Source organism: Ranitomeya imitator, chromosome 10, assembly GCF_032444005.1.
Source record: "Ranitomeya imitator isolate aRanImi1 chromosome 10, aRanImi1.pri, whole genome shotgun sequence".
Taxonomy (NCBI): Eukaryota; Metazoa; Chordata; class Amphibia; order Anura; family Dendrobatidae; genus Ranitomeya; species Ranitomeya imitator.
Window position 1 is genome coordinate 13,952,615 of NC_091291.1, and position 19,727 is coordinate 13,972,341.

Below are 19,727 nucleotides of genomic sequence, written 5' to 3' on the forward strand. Positions count from 1 at the left end.
GGAAGTAAGGGACTGTAATATAAGCTGCCAGAAGGGGAAGTGGATTGATTTTTATTGTCATAAGCCTGTTTTAGCACTGCGAAAAGGAACACAAGAAAGTGAAAAATGATGAGGGTTCTGTTTTCGAAGCTAGAAACAATGAGTATTACTTTAAAGCCCTTTTTCCACAAAATGATTGATGATACAACCTCTAGAACAGCATTCCATAAATACAGCGCCTCTTCATACAACGACACGCCACGTGGTCGCAGCTTGGTAAAATACACCACATCATACCAAGCCTTTGCTGTGTGAAGTCAGTCATCCACGAAAGTTGAATGAAGGGAGATGCATGTGTAAGAAAAGGCCAACACTGTTACGTCGCTTGATTTGTTTAATTTTTTTCAATTAGAAAAGCAATATAAAAAAAACCCACATGGGTAAAATGCAACATGCTGATCTGTACAATAGGACGTGTGAAAGTCGAGGATATATGGCTGAACTTGGTTTCTAAAAATGGTACTGCACAGGCAACTGTATATCCATGTGTCTTCAAGTGATCTTCCTAGTTCCTGCAATGTCAAAAACAAATGTTTAACGATTAAAATCATTGAATAAAATGCTGTAAAAAAATCTTTGAAAGTGTAGATTTAGGCTATTTTATTGCAAAGAAATTCCCAATATTTCACTATTAACTGTACCGCTCCTTAAAGCGGCAGGATTATGGTAATAATTTGGGTATGTGCGCACAGGGGACTGTAGAGAGGTTATCAAATCTGCCTTGAAATTTGAAGGATGCTGCAAATTTTACCCTTTAAAATGCAAGGGATGAGACGTAGTAAATTCAGAGCATTTCTGCAACAACTTGCGCTTGATTTGGGGCAAATTTTGGGGAATACCTTACGGATTTATCCTTAGGAGGAAATGTAAAAAAGCAGCATGACGACACTCCAAGCGAGCCACACTGGTTGTTAGCGATTACCGTATATTCATTAAATTACAGTCCTACTTGCTTCCAGCTTTCCTTAGGGTATGTGCACACGTTCAGGTTTTTTCGCGATAAAAACGCTATAAAAACTCATTAAAAACGCACACATTATGCATCCTATCATTTAGAATGCATTCTGCAATTTTTGTGCACATGATGCGTTTTTTCCCGCGAAAAAAAACGCATCGCGGTAAAAAAAAAAAAGCAGCATGTTCATTAATTTTGCGGTTTTTTAGCGTTTTTCCCGCTATTCTATGCATTTGGAAAAAACGCAAAAAAAAAAAAAAGCATCAAAAACGCGCAAAAAACGCGCGTGGATTTCTGGCAGAAATGTCCGTTTTTTGTCAGGAAAATTTCTGCCAGAAATCCTGACGTGTGCACATAGCCTTAATCCTATAATGTGAGCATGATTCATGGGGATGAGAAGTGATCGCTAGGTTCCTAAAGAAAGTCTAACACCGGGATCAACAGAGTATTGGTGAGCATGGAGGCCATCTGTCACTATGCCAGGGGAATTCTGGAAACTAATGTTATAAAAGACAATAAATCTACACCTTGTTGCTAAGATAATAAAAATATGTAAACACATGAAATCGTCCATAACATTGAAAGTCTGACAAGAAGAAGTGAACAGATCATTTTCTCGTAACAGCGGCAATTGTAAAGCAGTGGGATGTATCAGGCAGTAAGTGAACAGTCGGCTCTCGGAGTCCATATGTGGAACACATGAAAAATAGTTAAGTGTAATGACCGGAACAACAAAGTTGTGATGATGAATGACAATGTTAAAGCACCAACAAAATGGCAGCTCTTTTGGCGTGTTCTCGGGATACGGCACATCTTGTGGGGTGCGTGTTGGGATACGGCACATCTTGTGGGGTGCGTGTTGGGATACGGCACATCTTGTGGGGTGCGTGTTGGGATACGGCACATCTTGTGGGGTGCGTGTTGGGATACGGCACATCTTGTGGGGTGCGTGTTGGGATACGGCACATCTTGTGGGGTGAGTGTTGGGATACGGCACATCTTGTGGGGTGCGTGTTGGGATACGGCACATCTTGTGGGGTGCTTGTTGGGATAAGGCACATCTTGTGGGGTGAGTGTTGGGATACGGCACATCTTGTGGGGTGCGTGTTGGGATACGGCACATCTTGTGGGGTGCGTGTTGGGATACGGCACATCTTGTGGGGTGCGTGTTGGGATACGGCACATCTTGTGGGGTGCGTGTTGGGATACGGCACATCTTGTGGGGTGCGTGTTGGGATACGGCACATCTTGTGGGGTGCGTGTTGGGATACGGCACATCTTGTGGAGTGTTCCCAGGATACGGCACATCTGGTGGGGTGTTCCCAGGATACGGCACATCTGGTGGGGTGTTCCCAGGATACGGCACATCTGGTGGGGTGTTCCCAGGATACGGCACATCTGGTGGGGTGTTCCCAGGATACAGTCACATCTGGTGGGGTGTTCCCAGGATACGGTCACATCTGGTGGGGTGTTCCCAGGATACGGCACATTTTGTGGAGTGTTCCCAGGATACGGCACATCTGGTGGGGTGTTCCCAGGATACGGCACATCTGGTGGGGTGTTCCCAGGATACGGCACATCTGGTGGGGTGTTCCCAGGATACGGCACATCTGGTGGAGTGTTGCCAGGATACGGCACATCTTGTGGGGTATTCCCAGGATACGGCACATCTTGTGGGGTGTTCCCAGGATACGGCACATCTTGTGGGGTGCTCCCAGGATACGGCACATCTGGTGGGGTGTTCCCAGGATACGGCACATCTGGTGGGGTGTTCCCAGGATACGGCACATCTGGTGGGGTGTTCCCAGGATACGGCACATCTGGTGGGGTGTTCCCAGGATACGGCACATCTGGTGGGGTGTTCCCAGGATACGGCACATCTGGTGGGGTGTTCCCAGGATACGGCACATCTGGTGGAGTGTTGCCAGGATACGGCACATCTTGTGGGGTATTCCCAGGATACGGCACATCTTGTGGGGTGTTCCCAGGATACGGCACATCTTGTGGGGTGTTCCCAGGATACGGCACATCTGGTGGGGTGTTCCTAGGATACGGCGCATCTTGTCGACTGTTCTGCGATGGGTCTTGTGGGGTGTTTCAGGAATACAACACTGTGGTGTGTGAACAGTATACGGCACATCTTGTGGGGAGCGTGCCAGGCTACGGCACATCTTGTGGGGAGCGTGCAGGGCTATGGCACATCTTGTGGGGAGCGTGCCGGGCTATGGCACATCTTGTGGGGTGTGAAAAGTTTACGGCAAATCTTGTGAGGTGTTTCTGGTATGTAGTACTTCCCAAAAAGTGGTCCAAACAGCTGTACAAGAGAACTAACAGCAGGGTCTCAGGGGTCCAAGACTCACTGAAGCTTGTGGGGATTGAAGGTTTGCCATCTGGTCCGACCTCAAAGAACAGCTACTAATTGCAGAACAAGGTTTGGATGGCCATGACAGAATGGTGTCCGGGGACACAGTAATTTAATGGCTGATGGGTGAATATTATAGTGGATCTTTTAGCAAATTACACAATACAAGCTCTATACATTAATAAATAGATCTCTTAATCCTGATGAGGCTGGTGTACCTACTTTGACAATCTAGAATGGCTGTATAATACTTTGTGAATTTAATTATTAAGAGGTTGTGCACTACTAGGAAAACCCCTTCTTGGTCACAATGTTTGGCTCCCATAAAATAATAAAGCTTATACTCATCTCCCGTGCCGATGCCGTTCCCTCAGTGTCAGCACTCATGTTCCCGGGGCTCCTGTGTGGCTGTATGACACGTGACCGCGGCCAATCAGCGTTGGCGTCACTGTCCCCATCTTCGGACAAATCCAACATGAAGAGGAAGTCCGGGCTGCAGCTGATCTCGGACGTCCTCTTCATGCTCAATTAGACAGAAGGCGGAGACAGTGCGGCCGCTGCTACGTGTCACAACAGCAGCCCGTAAGCCCAGGGAGAGCGAGTGCAGACACCGTGGGAATGGCGCCAGCACGGTAGGCGAGTATAAGGTTTATTATTTTATGGGAGAAAAAACATGAGGAATGAGAAGAAGATATCCAAGTAGTGTGCAACTTCTTTAATATCCACCCACCTCTCCTTATTGAAAGCTCCTCAACGTCCTCTCCTCTCGGGTGTTGCTGGAATCTCACCCTGCTCACTACAATCTGCAGCTGTTAGAAAGGCTGGGTGGGCAGATTGAATACACTTGGACTCATGAGCTCTCTCATTCTATAGCTGAACTCATAAAAAGTTTACATTAATAAACGGATTATTTAGACATTGTCATATGGGTTTTCAAAGCAAGTTCATCAGCCTCAAAGTTTAAGACCCCTATTTAATAACATATGCAGTTTATATTGTAAAATCTGGTAACAGACTTGTTACGGAACCCCACTGCACCAAGAATATGTTGTGCAGTTATATGTATGTATAATAGGTTCCATGTGAGATGCATGTCCCTAATGCATCAGCCCACAGGCTGCGCCCCTGGGCAGAGGGGACACGATATTCCCCTTTTGTCCTCCCCCACCTTTGTAATTCCCACAGTAAATATTGGCAGGCTCCGGCCACCTGTGGCTATTGTAATGTATGTCTGGCCTGCCGCTTTTCTATTGGCCTGCCCTCTGTATCTGTGTGATATATTCTGTGTCCTGTGAGTAAAGTGTTGTCATACTGGAAATATGTGGAGAAGCAGTGATCTTTTATATGCACCCATGTAACCAAGTGATTCCAGCCAGCGTCCTTCATTCAGACTCCAGCCAAAGCAGAGTGGACCTCCTGAAACACGGGGTGGTACTGAAAGAGGTACCCCAGTTTGGTAGACCCCGTTAAACTGGTGGCAGCAGTGGGATATGATACCCCATCTACAGGAGGAAAGGAATGAATGGAAAACAACTACCAGAAGTTAAAGAGGAATACATTAAAAGATCTGGTGGAAGCCCGAGGGTTGATCGCCAACAACAAAACAAAAGCGGATTTGATAGCAGCCATTATGAAACAGCGACCAGAACCAGCCAAGATTGAGGCCATAGCCAAACGGCCCACCCCATGCACTAAAACCCAGGTCATGGCGTTTCTAGGGACACTGGGGTATTACAGGAAATTCGTTCCCAATTACAGCAGCGTAGCCAAACCCCTCACTGATCTGACCCGTAAGAACCAACCCCGCCAGGTAACCTGGACCCCAGAGTGTGAGGAAGCCTTCCGCAACTAGAGGATGCCCTCACCAATACCCCTGTATTGGCCGCACCCGATCCAACTAAACGTTTCCTTGTTCACATAGACGCTTCTATGTTTGGATTGGGGGCAGTACTGAGCCAAGTCGGGCTGGACGGCCAAGAACACCCGGTAGCTTACCTGAGTCGGAAACTACTGCCCCGAGAAGTAAGCTATGCGGCCATCGAGAAGGAGTGCCTGGCGGTAGTATGGGCACTCAAAAAGTTGCAACCATATTTGTATGGAAGACAGTTTTCCCTCCTAACGGACCATAATCCTCTAGTCTGGCTTAATCGGGTCTCCGGAGACAAAGCCAGATTGCTGCGCTGGAGTTTAGCCCTACAACCTCTGGACTTCACCATCCACTACAGACCCGGCAAACAAAACGGTAACGCCGATGGACTAAGTCGACAAACGGAACTTGTACCAACCCCATAAACTTCGGTCATCCCCAAACCGATCCGTTAAGGATCAGACTGTGTATGCCGATCGCGTCGCTGAAAAGGGGAGCCGTGTTACGGAACCCCACCGCACCAAGAATATGTTGTGCAGTTATATGTATGTATAATAGGTTCCATGTGAGATGCATGTTGCTAATGCATCAGCCCACAGGCTGCCCCCTAGGCAGAGGGGACACGATATTCCCCTTTTGTCCACCCCCCACCTTTGTAATTCCCACAGTAAATATCAGCAGGCTCCGGCCACCTGGAGGGGAGCAGAGACGAGCTGTAGATGGAGCCGGCAGCAGGTAATCAGGGGGTGATCAGGGGGGCAGGGGGTGACCAGGGGTGATCACTGGGGGGGTGATCACCAGGGGACAATGGAGCTGCCAGGCGCGGGGGGGGGGGGGGGGGGGGGCTGGGATAGGAGAGGAGCAAATGGAGGCAGCAGTAGCAGGTGATAAAGGAGTGCAGGGGGCGATCAAAGCCACCCCCCTGGGGTAGAGTATAGATCCCCCTGCACCTGCGTGTCGGGTGACCTTTCACTAACCCCGGTCATCCAAACCGCAGTAACGCAATCCTTCTGTGACACAGAATATGCGTCACAGGTCGGATTGGCTCCGACTTTCATGACGCCTTCGCTGTGTCACGGGTCGGGAAGGGGTTAATCCCCGAGGCACCTTTGTCAGGTCTGGGAGGCCTGAAAACCACCCCAGCCTGTCTGACTATCCCTGGACATAAGGAGGGGGCTGGGGAGGACAGGAGCTGGGTAGTCAGTTCCTGTGTGATGAGGATGGTGTGAACACAGCACGTCAGAGAGAAGGGGATATGGACTTTATCCTCTGTCTGCTGGATTATTGGACTCTCATCTCCTTGGACATTTTATCCCGTTACTGAACTGCATTTGTGTTCTGGACTATTGTATCCTCAGGGTGGTGGATTGTTTATGGACCTTTTAGTTTTGCCTATAATAAAGGTCTTGGGATTGTTCACACTTCCCTCGCTCTGTTGCTTGTGTGGTATTGGAGAAGGACCCCGTGACAGTACCTAATCACTAACAGGCAGGTAGTTACTGTGATGCGGCTGCAGTGCAGTGTAGCGCAACCTCCACCAAGGGGAGCTGGCGAGGGAAGAGACCGCACACTCACAGCGCAGCAACACTGAGCAGCCGCAAAGGTGTCCAGGTAATGAAAGAGTGGTCAGACAAGCTGAGTCAGAACCTGTCAGAACCAGAAGTGACAGCAATGCACATAGAGACAAGCCAGAAGTCAGAGCCAAACGAGAGCGCGGTACCCAAAAAGTGAGAAGCAAGACTAGGTCGGGGTACAAGCCAAAGTCAGTCGGGGAACGTGGTATCACGAGACGGAAAGCAAAAGGCGGGGTTCATAGATCAGGCCGAGTCATACACTGTAGGGAAACAACCAGACGGACACTAAATCAGGGATAGGGAATGGGTCTAATACAAATACGGGATATCAGAGGCAGAAGGATCCCCAGGGTATACGGGTCAGCTGCCCTAGCCTGGAAGCATGAACCATCACTGACGCTGGCCAGCAGACTGCAGAGGACTTAAAAAGCCCAGCCAGCTCCAAAACAAGGCCAAGGGGATTAACCACCGCATGACCAGTCAAGAGAGAGAATAGCAGAAAACAAACCCCAAACTGGATCATGATAGTTACTAATTACCTTCCTGGTGTGCTTGGCACCATTCTTCCCCAGCACAGAGCGGTCACAGACCGCTCCTATTGGCGATTCAGCTGCCTCTGCTGACATCACGTCGACAGAGCAGAGAATTCTTTCCTGCTCCACTCAATTGACAGGGCAGGACTTCCGACATCATTCTGATTGACAGTCAGATTCCTAGTTCCTAACTGGGGGAGCCGGCTGTCAATCAGAATGAGGTCGAAAGTCGCACCCCGTCGACAGAGGCAGGCAAGAAAAGAAGCCACGGCTCTGTTGACGTGACATCAGCAGAGGCAGCTGAATCGCAGGCAGGAGCGGTCTGTGACCGTTCTTTGCCGGGGAAGAACGGCGCCGTGCACAACAGGCAGGCAAGCATCAACTATCTGACTGATCGTGCTTAGGCATATTTTTTGTTTTGAGAAAATCCCGGATATGCCCTTTAAGAGATATTTGTATTCTTGGGACTTTACACTGTGAAAACTGCTAAAAATCAGATATTCCTTAAAAGCCCACACTTTTACATTACAGAACTGCACATCTGGCAATTTTTGTGTATACATTAAAAATGTTTTTTTTCTAGGAAATACATTTTTCCTCCCCATCAGCATCAGCTAGGCTACCCGATACTGACCCCGGTGATTGGCAGCAGCAGTAACATGCATGGTGCAAGTGAACGGCACCACACCAACATGTCAAAAAAAAAAAAAAAAAAAACACGTCCAGGGCAGAAAAACCCTTTAAGGAAAGGCCCAATATTAACCCCGAAGATATCAATTCTCATCATTGAACCATTACACTTCCCGGCTTTACAGCAGTCTGTATTCTGCCCAGGACACAGAAGAAAGCCTACAAACAGGCCGCTTCTACTCTACTACCAGATCACTGCTGCTGGCGGACAGACAGCAGCGGTATATGTAACGGTACACAGCTCTAAGAAGTCATATACATATACAAATCATTACTTACTGGTTTTTTTTAATCAGAGGTTCATATCACCGGGTCACGGTCTAGAACATAAATACATATACATGGTCACAGAGGGAGAAGTGGTGATTATTTCACTTCATCTACACCATGTATTTGGGGGTAAACAGCATTTTTACAATTAGGTTTCACTAAAAATCTTACATCCTTTGCTTCCATAGCCTGTGTTTTTGAGTTAACTAAGAATCAGTCAGTGAGCTTTAAACCTCATAAATAAGTTACAAACGCAGAACGAGCTCACCGACATGTTCTAGGTTAACTCATACAGAAGCCAGCTATGTGCAGGGAAACAAAAAAATCTTGAAAAAGATAAATATTTTTTTTTTTTTTTTCTATAGAACCACATTGTAAAAATGACAACTCAAAATACATGCTTTTATGTAAAAAAAAAAAAAAAAAAAAAGGCCCTAAAATGTATAAATATCCTTAACAGATCATGCATGTAAAGCTTATAGTATAAAATGATTGCAAAATTACTAAAATAAATTACAAAATTATAAAAAGTGCAGCAAAATATTATAAGCTATATATATATATATATAATACACACATGGTAGAATCATCTCCGTTGTGTTATTGGCATAGTTATATGGAACAACCTTGGCTTCTTAGTCATATTAGAATATGAAATGAATATGCTGCAGGCAGATTTACTAAGGTGCACAGCGTGAACATTGGATATATATCAGTAGTCCATCACCACAAACATGAAAGATCCAAGTAACAGATTATGCAGTTATCAACATCCAAATTGTCAGATCCCTGACCGCTCTCGCCTTCCTAGGCTATTGGAAGTAAGGCTGGGTCCACATTATTAAAAAAAAAAAAAAAAAAGGGTGATAATTTTCTTTTAAGTGGGGGTCCGAGTGCGGAGACCTGCACATATCAGCAGAACAGGGATTTGTTATCCCCATTACGCTCCCTTCATTCTTTATGCGACTGCTGGAAAAACGGCGAGTGCAGCGCTCAGCAGCTCAATAGAGCATGAATGGAGAGCGGGTCGCACATGTGCACCGTTCTAAAAGGGATAAAAGTGTCCAGTCTTCCAATCACTGATCAACAAGTTATCACCCATCAAGTTTCACCCTTTAATGTGCCACCCCTAAAATGACTCCAAAAATATACATATTCTCTATAATATATCATGTCCAGAACATGGCATCATTATTTTTCCTTTTGATCTCAGTCTTAAAAAAAAAAAAAATCGGTATTTTAGCGTCATATAATGCATGAATATGTCCAGATTGGATTAATAATATGCTCGTGTGATTGAGACTGTTTTGGAACAAGAATAGTTGAAATTGGAAAAAACATGAAGTATTTGTTTAACAGTGTAGTTTAGACTGTGCAAATGGGCAATAGGTGAAAACTTGCTGATCAATGGCAGTCTACCGCTGGGACTTATACGGATTCTAAGAACCTGCGTACGAAATTATCGATGGCAGTCTACCGACAGAACTTTCACCAATTCCAATAACTGAGATATGTACTGATTGCAGTCAGTCTACCACTGAGGCTTTCACCTATTCCTACAACTGCTAGGACTTTCACCGATTCCAAGAACCGGCCTAGGTCATGAGAGATAGCACTCTACCACTGGCGCTTTCACCTATTCCAATAACCGAGCTATGTATTATTGCAGTCTACGGCTGGAACCTGCACCGATTCCAAGAACCAGGCTGCGCAAATCAAAGGACCACCCTAGGTCATGAGAGATAGCATTTTCTACCACTGGCACTTTCACCTATTCCAATAACCAAGCCATGTAATGATCGATGGCAGTCTACCACTGGGACTTTCACCGATTCCAAGAACCAGGCTATGTAAATCAATAGCAGTCTACTGCTAGGACTTTTGCCGATTCCAAGAAACGGCCTAGGTCATGAGAGGTAGCAGTCTACCACTGGGGCGTTCAAAGATTCCAAGAAAGGGTCTAGATCATGAGAGACAGCATTCTACCACTGGGGCTTTCATCTATTCCAATAACCGAGCTATGTAATGAGCGATGGAAGTCTACCGCTGGGACCTTCACCGATTCCAAGAACCAGGCTACGTAAATCAATAGCAGTCTACTGCTAGGACTTTTGCCGATTCCAAGAAACGGCCTAGGTCATGAGAGATAGTCTACTACTTAGGCTTTCAAAGATTCCAAGAAAGGGCCTAGGTCATGATAGTCTACCAGTTGGACTTTCACTTACTTCAAGAACAAAGCAACGTAATGATAGATGTCGGTCTACCGCTGGGACTTTCACCGATTTCAAGAATCGGGCTACAGAATGTCCTGTTAAAAGTGAGAGGTGTCCGCCTTGTACTTGGCTATTTCCTGTACTCCCTGTATTCCCGGAGACAATGAGGAAAGCGATGGTACGTATGCGGGAAAACTCCACTCCGTCCTAATTGGGCAGAACTGAGCCTCTTCTCAAGATCAATGAGGTTGGAATGAATCCTACCGATCAGCAGGTTATCACCCATCGTACGCATAGGTGATAACTTGCCCAGTTGGAACAATTTTATTTATTTTTAATACTGTTCAAACGGTCACTAAACAGCTGATTCGACATTTTAGTGTACTTTTTTTTCTATTATTTGCTGGAGCCACTTCTAAGAAGACATTTTTTAAGTAAAGTTTTAAATAACAAGAACAGATTCTACGTGAGGGGGGGGGGGGGATTATAAGAGCTTTAACCATCTCTTTTTCTGTTTCTCAAAAGCTTGCGAATACGAGAAATGTGAACCCAGCCTAGGGAAAGATTCAGTAGCCCGACATTCATGGTCCGAGTACTTGCCGCGGTGACTGGACCAGCGGCAGATCTCCTGACCCGAAATCACCACATCATAGTCAGAAATGAGGCAGATAAGTTCCGGTCAAACCCCTTCCCCGATACAACTAGGACTGTGAATTTCGGACGTCGAACTCGACTTAACCCGCTCATGCGGTCATTGCACCTCTCAATTTGGATGATGTACTCAAGGCCTCATTCACGTGGAGGAAACGTGTCTCCCATAGTGTCATGGTGATCACAGTTTAGCTCACTTGCACTTTGGGGTCTCCAAGTCTTGTAGTCTATGGACAAAAAATACAGCCACGTTGTAGACATCTGAATGAGGCCTTCTATCAGTATGAAAAGATACTGAAAAATTAATGACCGCTCACACCTTATCGATTCCTTCTACTGGTTGTGGACCAATATACAGCACTCTGGCACATAAACAGGGTTCTCCACCCAAAATGAACCATTAAACTACCTCTTTGTTGCTTTACTAATAAAGGTATTCCCATCTTGTAAAAAAAAAAATATATCACTATATGACCATGATACGAAATAATTTTAAGATTGATGGAGATCCGACCTCTGGGACGTTAAATGATCCAAAGAATGAAGGAGCCTGAAAGGCAACAGCAGCAAACATTGCACTGCACAGTGGGTGCAAGGTGTGGAACAGGGAAAGCAGTGACGTTAATTCTCGGGATCGAGAAAAAAAGCAGTGACATATTTTAGCTATGTTTCATCATTTTAAAAGTCGGCCATCTTTTCAACTATTTGGTGGACTGCCCCCGTTTTTGGGCCACACCTGAAGTAAACAGATCTTATGCGAAGTCATATTTTTTTGGCACGTTGGGTGGAGGGTACCTACACGGAAGTTCTGTTATATTGGTCCTTTCAACCCTTTTTTTTTTTTTTAAGTAGTCACCTTCTGACCCATAATATAGGAATCTCCGGTAGTGAGGCCGATCAGATACCACGCCAGTGATGTTTACTCTATAGGTCCCTGAACTTTGCAATTCCAAGTTATTGCAGAATTTCATGCATACATTCACCCGAGAAGGTGAAAGAAAGACAGAAAAGCAAACAATTAGTAAAAAATATATATATATATATATAAATCCCCGTAATATATGGAGACAATGGTGCAAAGTGTAACATTATGGTCTTCATATAGTGCATGCAGTTATGGTTCAGGCTGTGCAGACAATCCCCCCCAAGAAGCGCCCTGAGCATTAGTAAATCTGCCAGTCAGAGGTGAATCATGCAAACATGGTGGACTTTTTGATGCAGCGTGACCTTGATTTAGGTCTTGTAGAGCTGAAAGATCCAATAAGCTTCTTTGATATTAATCCTCTGGGTAGGATTTCCACCTCTGACTCTCATAAGTAACCCAATCATTTTCCTGGTAATAAAATAGAAAGCAAGGCTTTTAAGGCTCGTGAGAGGCTGCGGACACATAAACATAAATAATAAAAACAGGATAAAAGTCATCACAGTATAAAAGTAAGATAAAAGCATGAAGCTGCTCATCTCTTCCCTTATAGGTGTAGTAATAATAATAATATTAGTAAATGCCTTCAATTAGAAATGTAGTATAGTTCTTCAGGTTAGCTATGTTGCTTATTCCATGTGCAGTAGCTTAGGTATCCATGGTCACGAAGATTAACAACTAATTGTAACCAAGGTTACCTAAGCTACTGCAATGCCCTGCACAAGGGGTGGGCGACATAGCTAATCAGAAAAACTATACTACATTTCTAATTGAAGGTATTTGATAATAATAATACAATTATTACACCTACTACATATTGCGATAGGATGTTGAAGATGGCAGTAGCCCTTTACCAATGTGGGTGCTACAGCAGAGATTTTTTGGCCAGGGTTATAATTGTTATCATGTAATACATGATTTCAATTAATTAACAGAATTATCTCTTTAAAGAGAACCATAAAGGTCCAGCCAGATTGGGTAGGTGCGGCCTAAATTCCGACCACCCTTCAAATAAGGGTATTATTTTTAGTCCTGCATTGGGTAGGCAGAGTTTTGGCTGTGTGCACCGAAAGGGAACCAATAATTCAATTGATGCTTCCCAATCCACAAGAGACAAGAATCAGAGCCTGGCGGCACAAATGCAGTTGGGTAAGTTTTTAGCGAAAACCTTCTGGTATCTCAGGGAAAACATAGATTGACGAGTTGGCTTGAGGACCATAAGACTAGACATGACTACTCCAATGCCGCCACCCGGCCGGCTTCTCCCAACTCCCTACTAGTTGATGGTCAGGTCTCTGTCATTTGTTTATAAGGGTGACACCTGTCAATCAACCAGAGCCGAGCAGGGAGAAACCAGCCAGTGCCGCACCAGACTGGCCAGGTCTTCCCCCATCGTTCCAGGACGGATCTTCAGGCTATGTTTTCTCTATTATGCTGGAGTGTTTCGTAGAAAGACGTAACTGGCTGCGATTGTGCCACCAGTCTCTGGAATTGGCAGCATGAAATGAGAGGCAGGTTCCCTTTTAGACCAGAGATACATTCGCAATCACATGAATCAGGGCTCAAATGGAGACCAACCGATGACTCGCTGATCATCCTTGGTCCAGCAGTGGAAACCCCAGCAAGAGTCTACTCATTTCACCTGGAGCAGACCCATTGAACGGGCAGTATTAAACAATGTTGCTTGAATTAAATAGTGGACCATGTAATGCCAGGTCTCAAGTGGTTGCACCTTCCTCGTTCACATCCATATACCCTATCCAAGATGTCCTCTTAGTTCTCCTGATGGGTCTGTAGACAATGTGGTTGTTCTGCTTGGCCAATGATTTGTCACACTTTATGCATTTACCAGTGGGACTAATAATACATTTCCCTTGCTCGTATTTTATCTTTACTCACAGTTCTTCTACTTACCTGAGTCGCTGTGCTTCTTGTATAAAAATACTCCTCCGCCCAAAACCAAAACCGCGCCTGCTATCGAACCGATGACAATGCCTACTATTTGACCGACAGTCAATCCTTCGTTAGGATCTAAAAAGGAGACAGAAGAGCTGGATCAAATTAAACTTACTCAAAATACAATATAAAATAGTGCAAAAATGTGTCCCTGGTAAACGGGTTTGGCTTCCTGATCTTTAGGTATATTGCGATAAGAAGTTTGCATTGAGGGTCAAATTAAACTCATTTCTAAAACACTGGGTTTGATTTAAAAAGCGACATGTGCCATAAATCTAGCCAAATTTGTGCCTAAAAACTGCCTTTCATGCCTTGCACCATCTATAGGTGTTTAAGACCCCTTTTGAACATGTTCCACAAGAGGAATGTCCTAGAGGGAAACGAGTGGAGAAAGGGCCAAGGTCTAGTGGAAAGCAAGTGGAGAAAAGGGTACAGTCTAGAGGGCAGTAAGTGGAGAAAAGGGCAGGATCTAGCGGGCAACGAGTGGAGAAAAGGGCAGGGTCTAGCAGGCAGAGAGTGGAGAAAAGGGCAGGGTCTAGCAGGAAGTGAGTGCAGACAAAGACAGGGTGTAGCAGTAAGCGAGTGGATAAAAGGGTATGGTCTAAAAGAGAAAGACAGGGTCTAGCAGTAAGCGAGTGGAGAAAAGGGCATGGTCTAAAAGGAAGAGAAAGACAGGGTCTAGCAGTAAGCGAGTGGAGAAAAGGGCATGGTCTAAAAGGAAGAGAAAGACAGGGTCTAGCAGTAAGCGAGTGGAGAAAAGGGCATGGTCTAAAAGGAAGAGAAAGACAGGTCTAGCAGTAAGCGAGTGGAGAAAAGGGCATGGTCTAAAAGGAAGAGAAAGACAGGTCTAGCAGTAAGCGAGTGGAGAAAAGGGCATGGTCTAAAAGGAAGAGAAAGACAGGGTCTAGCAGTAAGCGAGTGGAGAAAAGGGCATGGTCTAAAAGGAAGAGAAAGACAGGGTCTAGCAGTAAGCGAGTGGAGAAAAGGGCACGGTCTAAAAGGAAGAGAAAGACAGGGTCTAGCAGTAAGCGAGTGGAGAAAAGGGCATGGTCTAAAAGGAAGAGAAAGACAGGGTCTAGCAGTAAGCGAGTGGAGAAAAGGGCACGGTCTAAAAGGAAGAGAAAGACAGGGTCTAGCAGTAAGCGAGTGGAGAAAAGGGCATGGTCTAAAAGGAAGAGAAAGACAGGGTCTAGCAGTAAGCGAGTGGAGAAAAGGGCATGGTCTAAAAGGAAGAGAAAGACAGGGTCTAGCAGTAAGCGAGTGGAGAAAAGGGCATGGTCTAGATGGAAGCAAGTGGATAAAGGGACATGTTCTAGCGCAAAGAGAATGGAGAAAAGGGTATGCTCTAAATCATGATCTTGTGCACTAAATTTTCACCACAATTTTCATGTATCTTTGTGTAAGTCAACTAACAAACGGTATACACTTAAGACTAGGCAGTACAAATTTAGGTCAAATTTATCAAGCAGTATGAGACAACACTAATAAATTTGGTACATTTTCAGACTGTTCAAAACATTTACAGCATTTGTAAACCTGCCAAAGTATGTGTAACACCTAATGTGTAACATCCCACGTCTGGTCCCAGTGGGCTCAGTAGCTAAGCTTGTATCATACCAGGCATATGTTGGCTGTGATACACAGTCACCATCTACTATATTTGGCATTAAGACTTCCATAAATGTCCAGAATTGTTTTTTTTTTTTTTTTTTTTTTACTGTTTTTTGTTGGTTGGCTGCTTCCTAAAAACATGCAATAAAAGGCAACCAAAATGTTGTATATACCCCAAAATGGAATCACTAAAAACATCAGCTTACTACACATTATAGAAGGCCTCACATAGCACCATTTACAGAAAAGTAAAAAAGTTAATGCGTCTCCGAAAATGGTGACACAAAACCAATTTTTTAAAAAAATTTTTTATACAAAATATCTTAACATTTTCTTCTCAAGTAAAAAAAAAACATGTTTGGTATTACCATGATCGTAATGACCTGGAGAATTATACTGCCTAATGAACTCTTTAAAAGCAAACACAAAAAAATAATAATTGCAGGGTGTGCCCTTTACAGATGTCCAGGCGGGATCTCGAGGCTTAAGTAGTAATTGACAGTGGCATTTCAAGGGGTTATTAGGAACGTACGACGCCAGCTCAGGTCTCAGCTGTTAGCAGCCGGGTAAGGCTTTGTGCACTCATTGAGTAAATGGAAGCAGAAATTTTTTGAAACTCTTGGCAGGAAAGACGCAACTGCAAAGACACGCGTTTTTGATGCATTTTTTGACTGATTTGAGTGAGGTCAATGGTGAAAAATGCTGTCAAAAATACACAGAGAATTGACATCGAGCTGATTATTTTCTGCACCAAATCTGCAAGTCAAAAATATTTAACGTGTGCTCGGGACTTCAAGGTTTCTCATTCACTTTGCTGGCACCGGGATTGCTTCAGGTTTTTCTAGCAAATCTGCACAAGCCGTAACACAGCCCGCATTTGCCCTGTTTCTAGAAGGCTCAGCTACTGAGCCCTTTTCGCACAACTTGACACGCACCAAGACGTACGTTTCCATCGAGGAGCAATGAGGTTTTAAATGAACAGAGGAACCTTTAGTAGACTTTCCTCGCCTTAGTTCCCAAAAAGCACGGATTCAATTTTCAATAGAGGAGACCTCTATTTCATGCTTCTCCCAGCCGCTGGATCTACTAGAGGCGATGACTTGCCAATAGTGTGTGCATTAACTTCATCTCCTGTAGTTCCCGCAATCCACTGCTTAAATTTTCACAGCTCATGTTCTAGGACAAACAAGGAGGCAAGTGCCATCTTGCTATTTTATGCCTTTCCCAGCTACCGGATCTACTAGGACTTGCCAGCATGTGCTCTAACTTCACTTTCCTTACTTCTCACAATGCACTGCTTAATTATTTACTGCTATCGTGCTATAAGAAACAAGGAGACAAGAGAAGAGAGTTAGAAAAACTTGTAGACAAGCCTAGGGTGAATAGAGAGTGAGCTAGCAGACATTGCAAAAAAGGGTGAGAAGGAAAGGGGAAACACGCTGATATGGTTTCATAAGTGGACAGGCATATGAAAATAAGAGGACAATATCGAAATGCAGAAGAGAGCCCTGAAGCTTAGTCAATTGGATGGAATTTCACACTGTGTAAGAGACGGCAGAAAGAACAGGCTTGGAAATGACATGCCCTCTCTTCCTGTAAGCCATCTTGCTTGTCTGTAACTTCAGATGGATTAGACTCGATAACAGGCAGTGCACATGAAGTCGCAAAGAGGGGTGACAGCAATCAGTCTAAACTTTAAAGCAATTTGCAGGCAAAAAACTCAAAACATTATTGATTGAATAAAGTGCATCATAATTTTCATAGCAGCTAAATTAATAATCTAGTAAGCAAAAGTTTGTTGCAACAACAGTGATTGTTTAAGAAGTCATCACACATTGATAACGTCCGTTTGTCTCACCCTTTTGACCTGGATCTTTCTCAGAAGTATCTAAAAAAATAATGTCAAAGCAGACAAGCTGATCATTAAGCAAGCTACGGTAGATGCAATCTCTAAAAAAAAATACTACACCTATCTTACTTAAGGTAGGCCACGAAAAACAGAACTGTTTCCCTTCTGTGGTTTGCACACAATAATAACTTTGCCAGCGACTATGCAAAGTTGTGCCCATCTTATGATTAGGAATATCGTCTGCAACACTACAGGTTCCATATTCTGGGCATGAATTTTATTTTTTTATTTCAGTTTTGGACACTGTCTGGGAATTAGTTTTGTTAACTCTACTCATCATATAATGCCACAAATAAAGGGTCAACACGGTTAGCTCTGTTGACGATCGGTCATAACCTCTTGCTCAACGTATGGTTTTCCGTGAAAATCACAATGTTGGACAAGTCACCCTAAGAAATAATTCCCAAACTCGTGATCAGTTAAACTGTCCTGGAAGATGTCCATGTTGCAAATTGCAGCTTTCAGCAGAATCATCAACAACCTTTGGTAGAATTTTTACCGTTGACGGAGATGTGCCGTGTAGCTCTTCATCTGATAACATCCGGTCACCACTGGCACCAGCTTATCGTGGGGATGCAGTGTGTAGCACCCCCACCAATGTGATATTGAAGACCAATTCTAAGAATAGGCAATCAATATAAAAGTACTGGACAACCCATTTAACAGTTTACACAGAACCTCTAGTATTTCTATTCCGCCAACAATCCATGTATTGATCATGAAGTGGTTGTTCGTGCAACTCGTGTAAACGTTATGCCAGCACTACTGATTTGTAAGGAAACACACCAAGTTATATGGAACGGAGTTTCATTGTTTATGGTGCATTGTATGGAGTCCAATGATCATATCCGGTAGCTAATTACAATATGATACACCTTTCTCTTCTTCGCTTATCCCTTGCACAGCTAGCACATGGTACGTCCATATGTTGCACTCTTGATAAGCACTGGCCTGGATTTTTTGCGCATCAGCCATTGTTAATCCAAGAAACTCAGTATGGGGTAAGTTTTGATCCCATTGCAGTACCAGTCAACTGTAATTATAATTGTTCCACAATATTGGGATGATTTGTTTCAGAAGATCTATACATTATTGTATCCCTGGCTCCAGAATATCTCTGTATACTGCATTGATTTTCCATGGTATGCACTGACTTTACCCAGCTCTCCCTGGCTCCAGAATATCTCTGTATACTGCATTGATTTTCCATGGTATGCACTGACTTTACCCAGCTCTCCCTGGCTCCAGAATATCTCTGTATACTGCATTGATTTTCCATGGTATGCACTGACTTTACCCAGCTCTCCCTGGCTCCAGAATATCTCTGTATACTGCATTGATTTTCCATGGTATGCACTGACTTTACCCAGCTCTCCCTGGCTCCAGAATATCTCTGTATACTGCATTGATTTTCCATGGTATGCACTGACTTTACCCAGCTCTCCCTGGCTCCAGAATATCTCTGTATACTGCATTGATTTTCCATGGTATGCACTGACTTTACCCAGCTCTCCCTGGCTCCAGAATATCTCTGTATACTGCATTGATTTTCCATGGTATGCACTGACTTTACCCAGCTCTCCCTGGCTCCAGAATATCTCTGTATACTGCATTGATTTTCCATGGTATGCACTGACTTTACCCAGCTCTCCCTGGCTCCAGAATATCTCTGTATACTGCATTGATTTTCCATGGTATGCACTGACTTTACCCAGCTCTCCCTGGCTCCAGAATATCTCTGTATACTGCATTGATTTTCCATGGTATGCACTGACTTTACCCAGCTCTCCCTGGCTCCAGAATATCTCTGTATACTGCATTGATTTTCCATGGTATGCACTGACTTTACCCAGCTCTCCCTGGCTCCAGAATATCTCTGTATACTGCATTGATTTTCCATGGTATGCACTGACTTTACCCAGCTCTCCCTGGCTCCAGAATATCTCTGTATACTGCATTGATTTTCCATGGTATGCACTGACTTTACCCAGCTCTCCCTGGCTCCAGAATATCTCTGTATACTGCATTGATTTTCCATGGTATGCACTGACTTTACCCAGCTCTCCCTGGCTCCAGAATATCTCTGTATACTGCATTGATTTTCCATGGTATGCACTGACTTTACCCAGCTCTCCCTGGCTCCAGAATATCTCTGTATACTGCATTGATTTTCCA

General features: G+C 44.3%; 1 protein-coding gene across 6 annotated transcripts in view; it reads right to left on the reverse strand.

Moving 5' to 3' along the window:
- Positions 1 to 359: 359 nt before the first annotated feature.
- LOC138651305 (carcinoembryonic antigen-related cell adhesion molecule 3-like) overlaps positions 360 to 19,727 on the reverse strand; it is a 49,007-nt gene continuing 29,639 nt past the window's right edge. For 2 of the 6 annotated variants that reach the window (XR_011315467.1, XR_011315466.1), the window contains 4 exons: positions 13,991 to 14,107; positions 12,382 to 12,487; positions 8,300 to 8,340; positions 360 to 551 (listed from right to left, as the gene is read on the reverse strand). Coding sequence is in view for 3 of the 6 variants with exons in the window: in XM_069741396.1 (XP_069597497.1) it covers positions 8,321 to 8,340; positions 13,991 to 14,107; positions 17,502 to 17,531 (167 nt within the window). In the remaining 3 variants the exon portion in view is untranslated. Of the gene's footprint in view, positions 552 to 8,299; positions 8,341 to 12,381; positions 12,488 to 13,990; positions 14,108 to 17,501; positions 17,532 to 19,727 lie in introns of all 6 variants that reach the window. The other 4 variants (XM_069741398.1, XM_069741397.1, XR_011315465.1 and 1 more) reach the window with 3 other exon arrangements.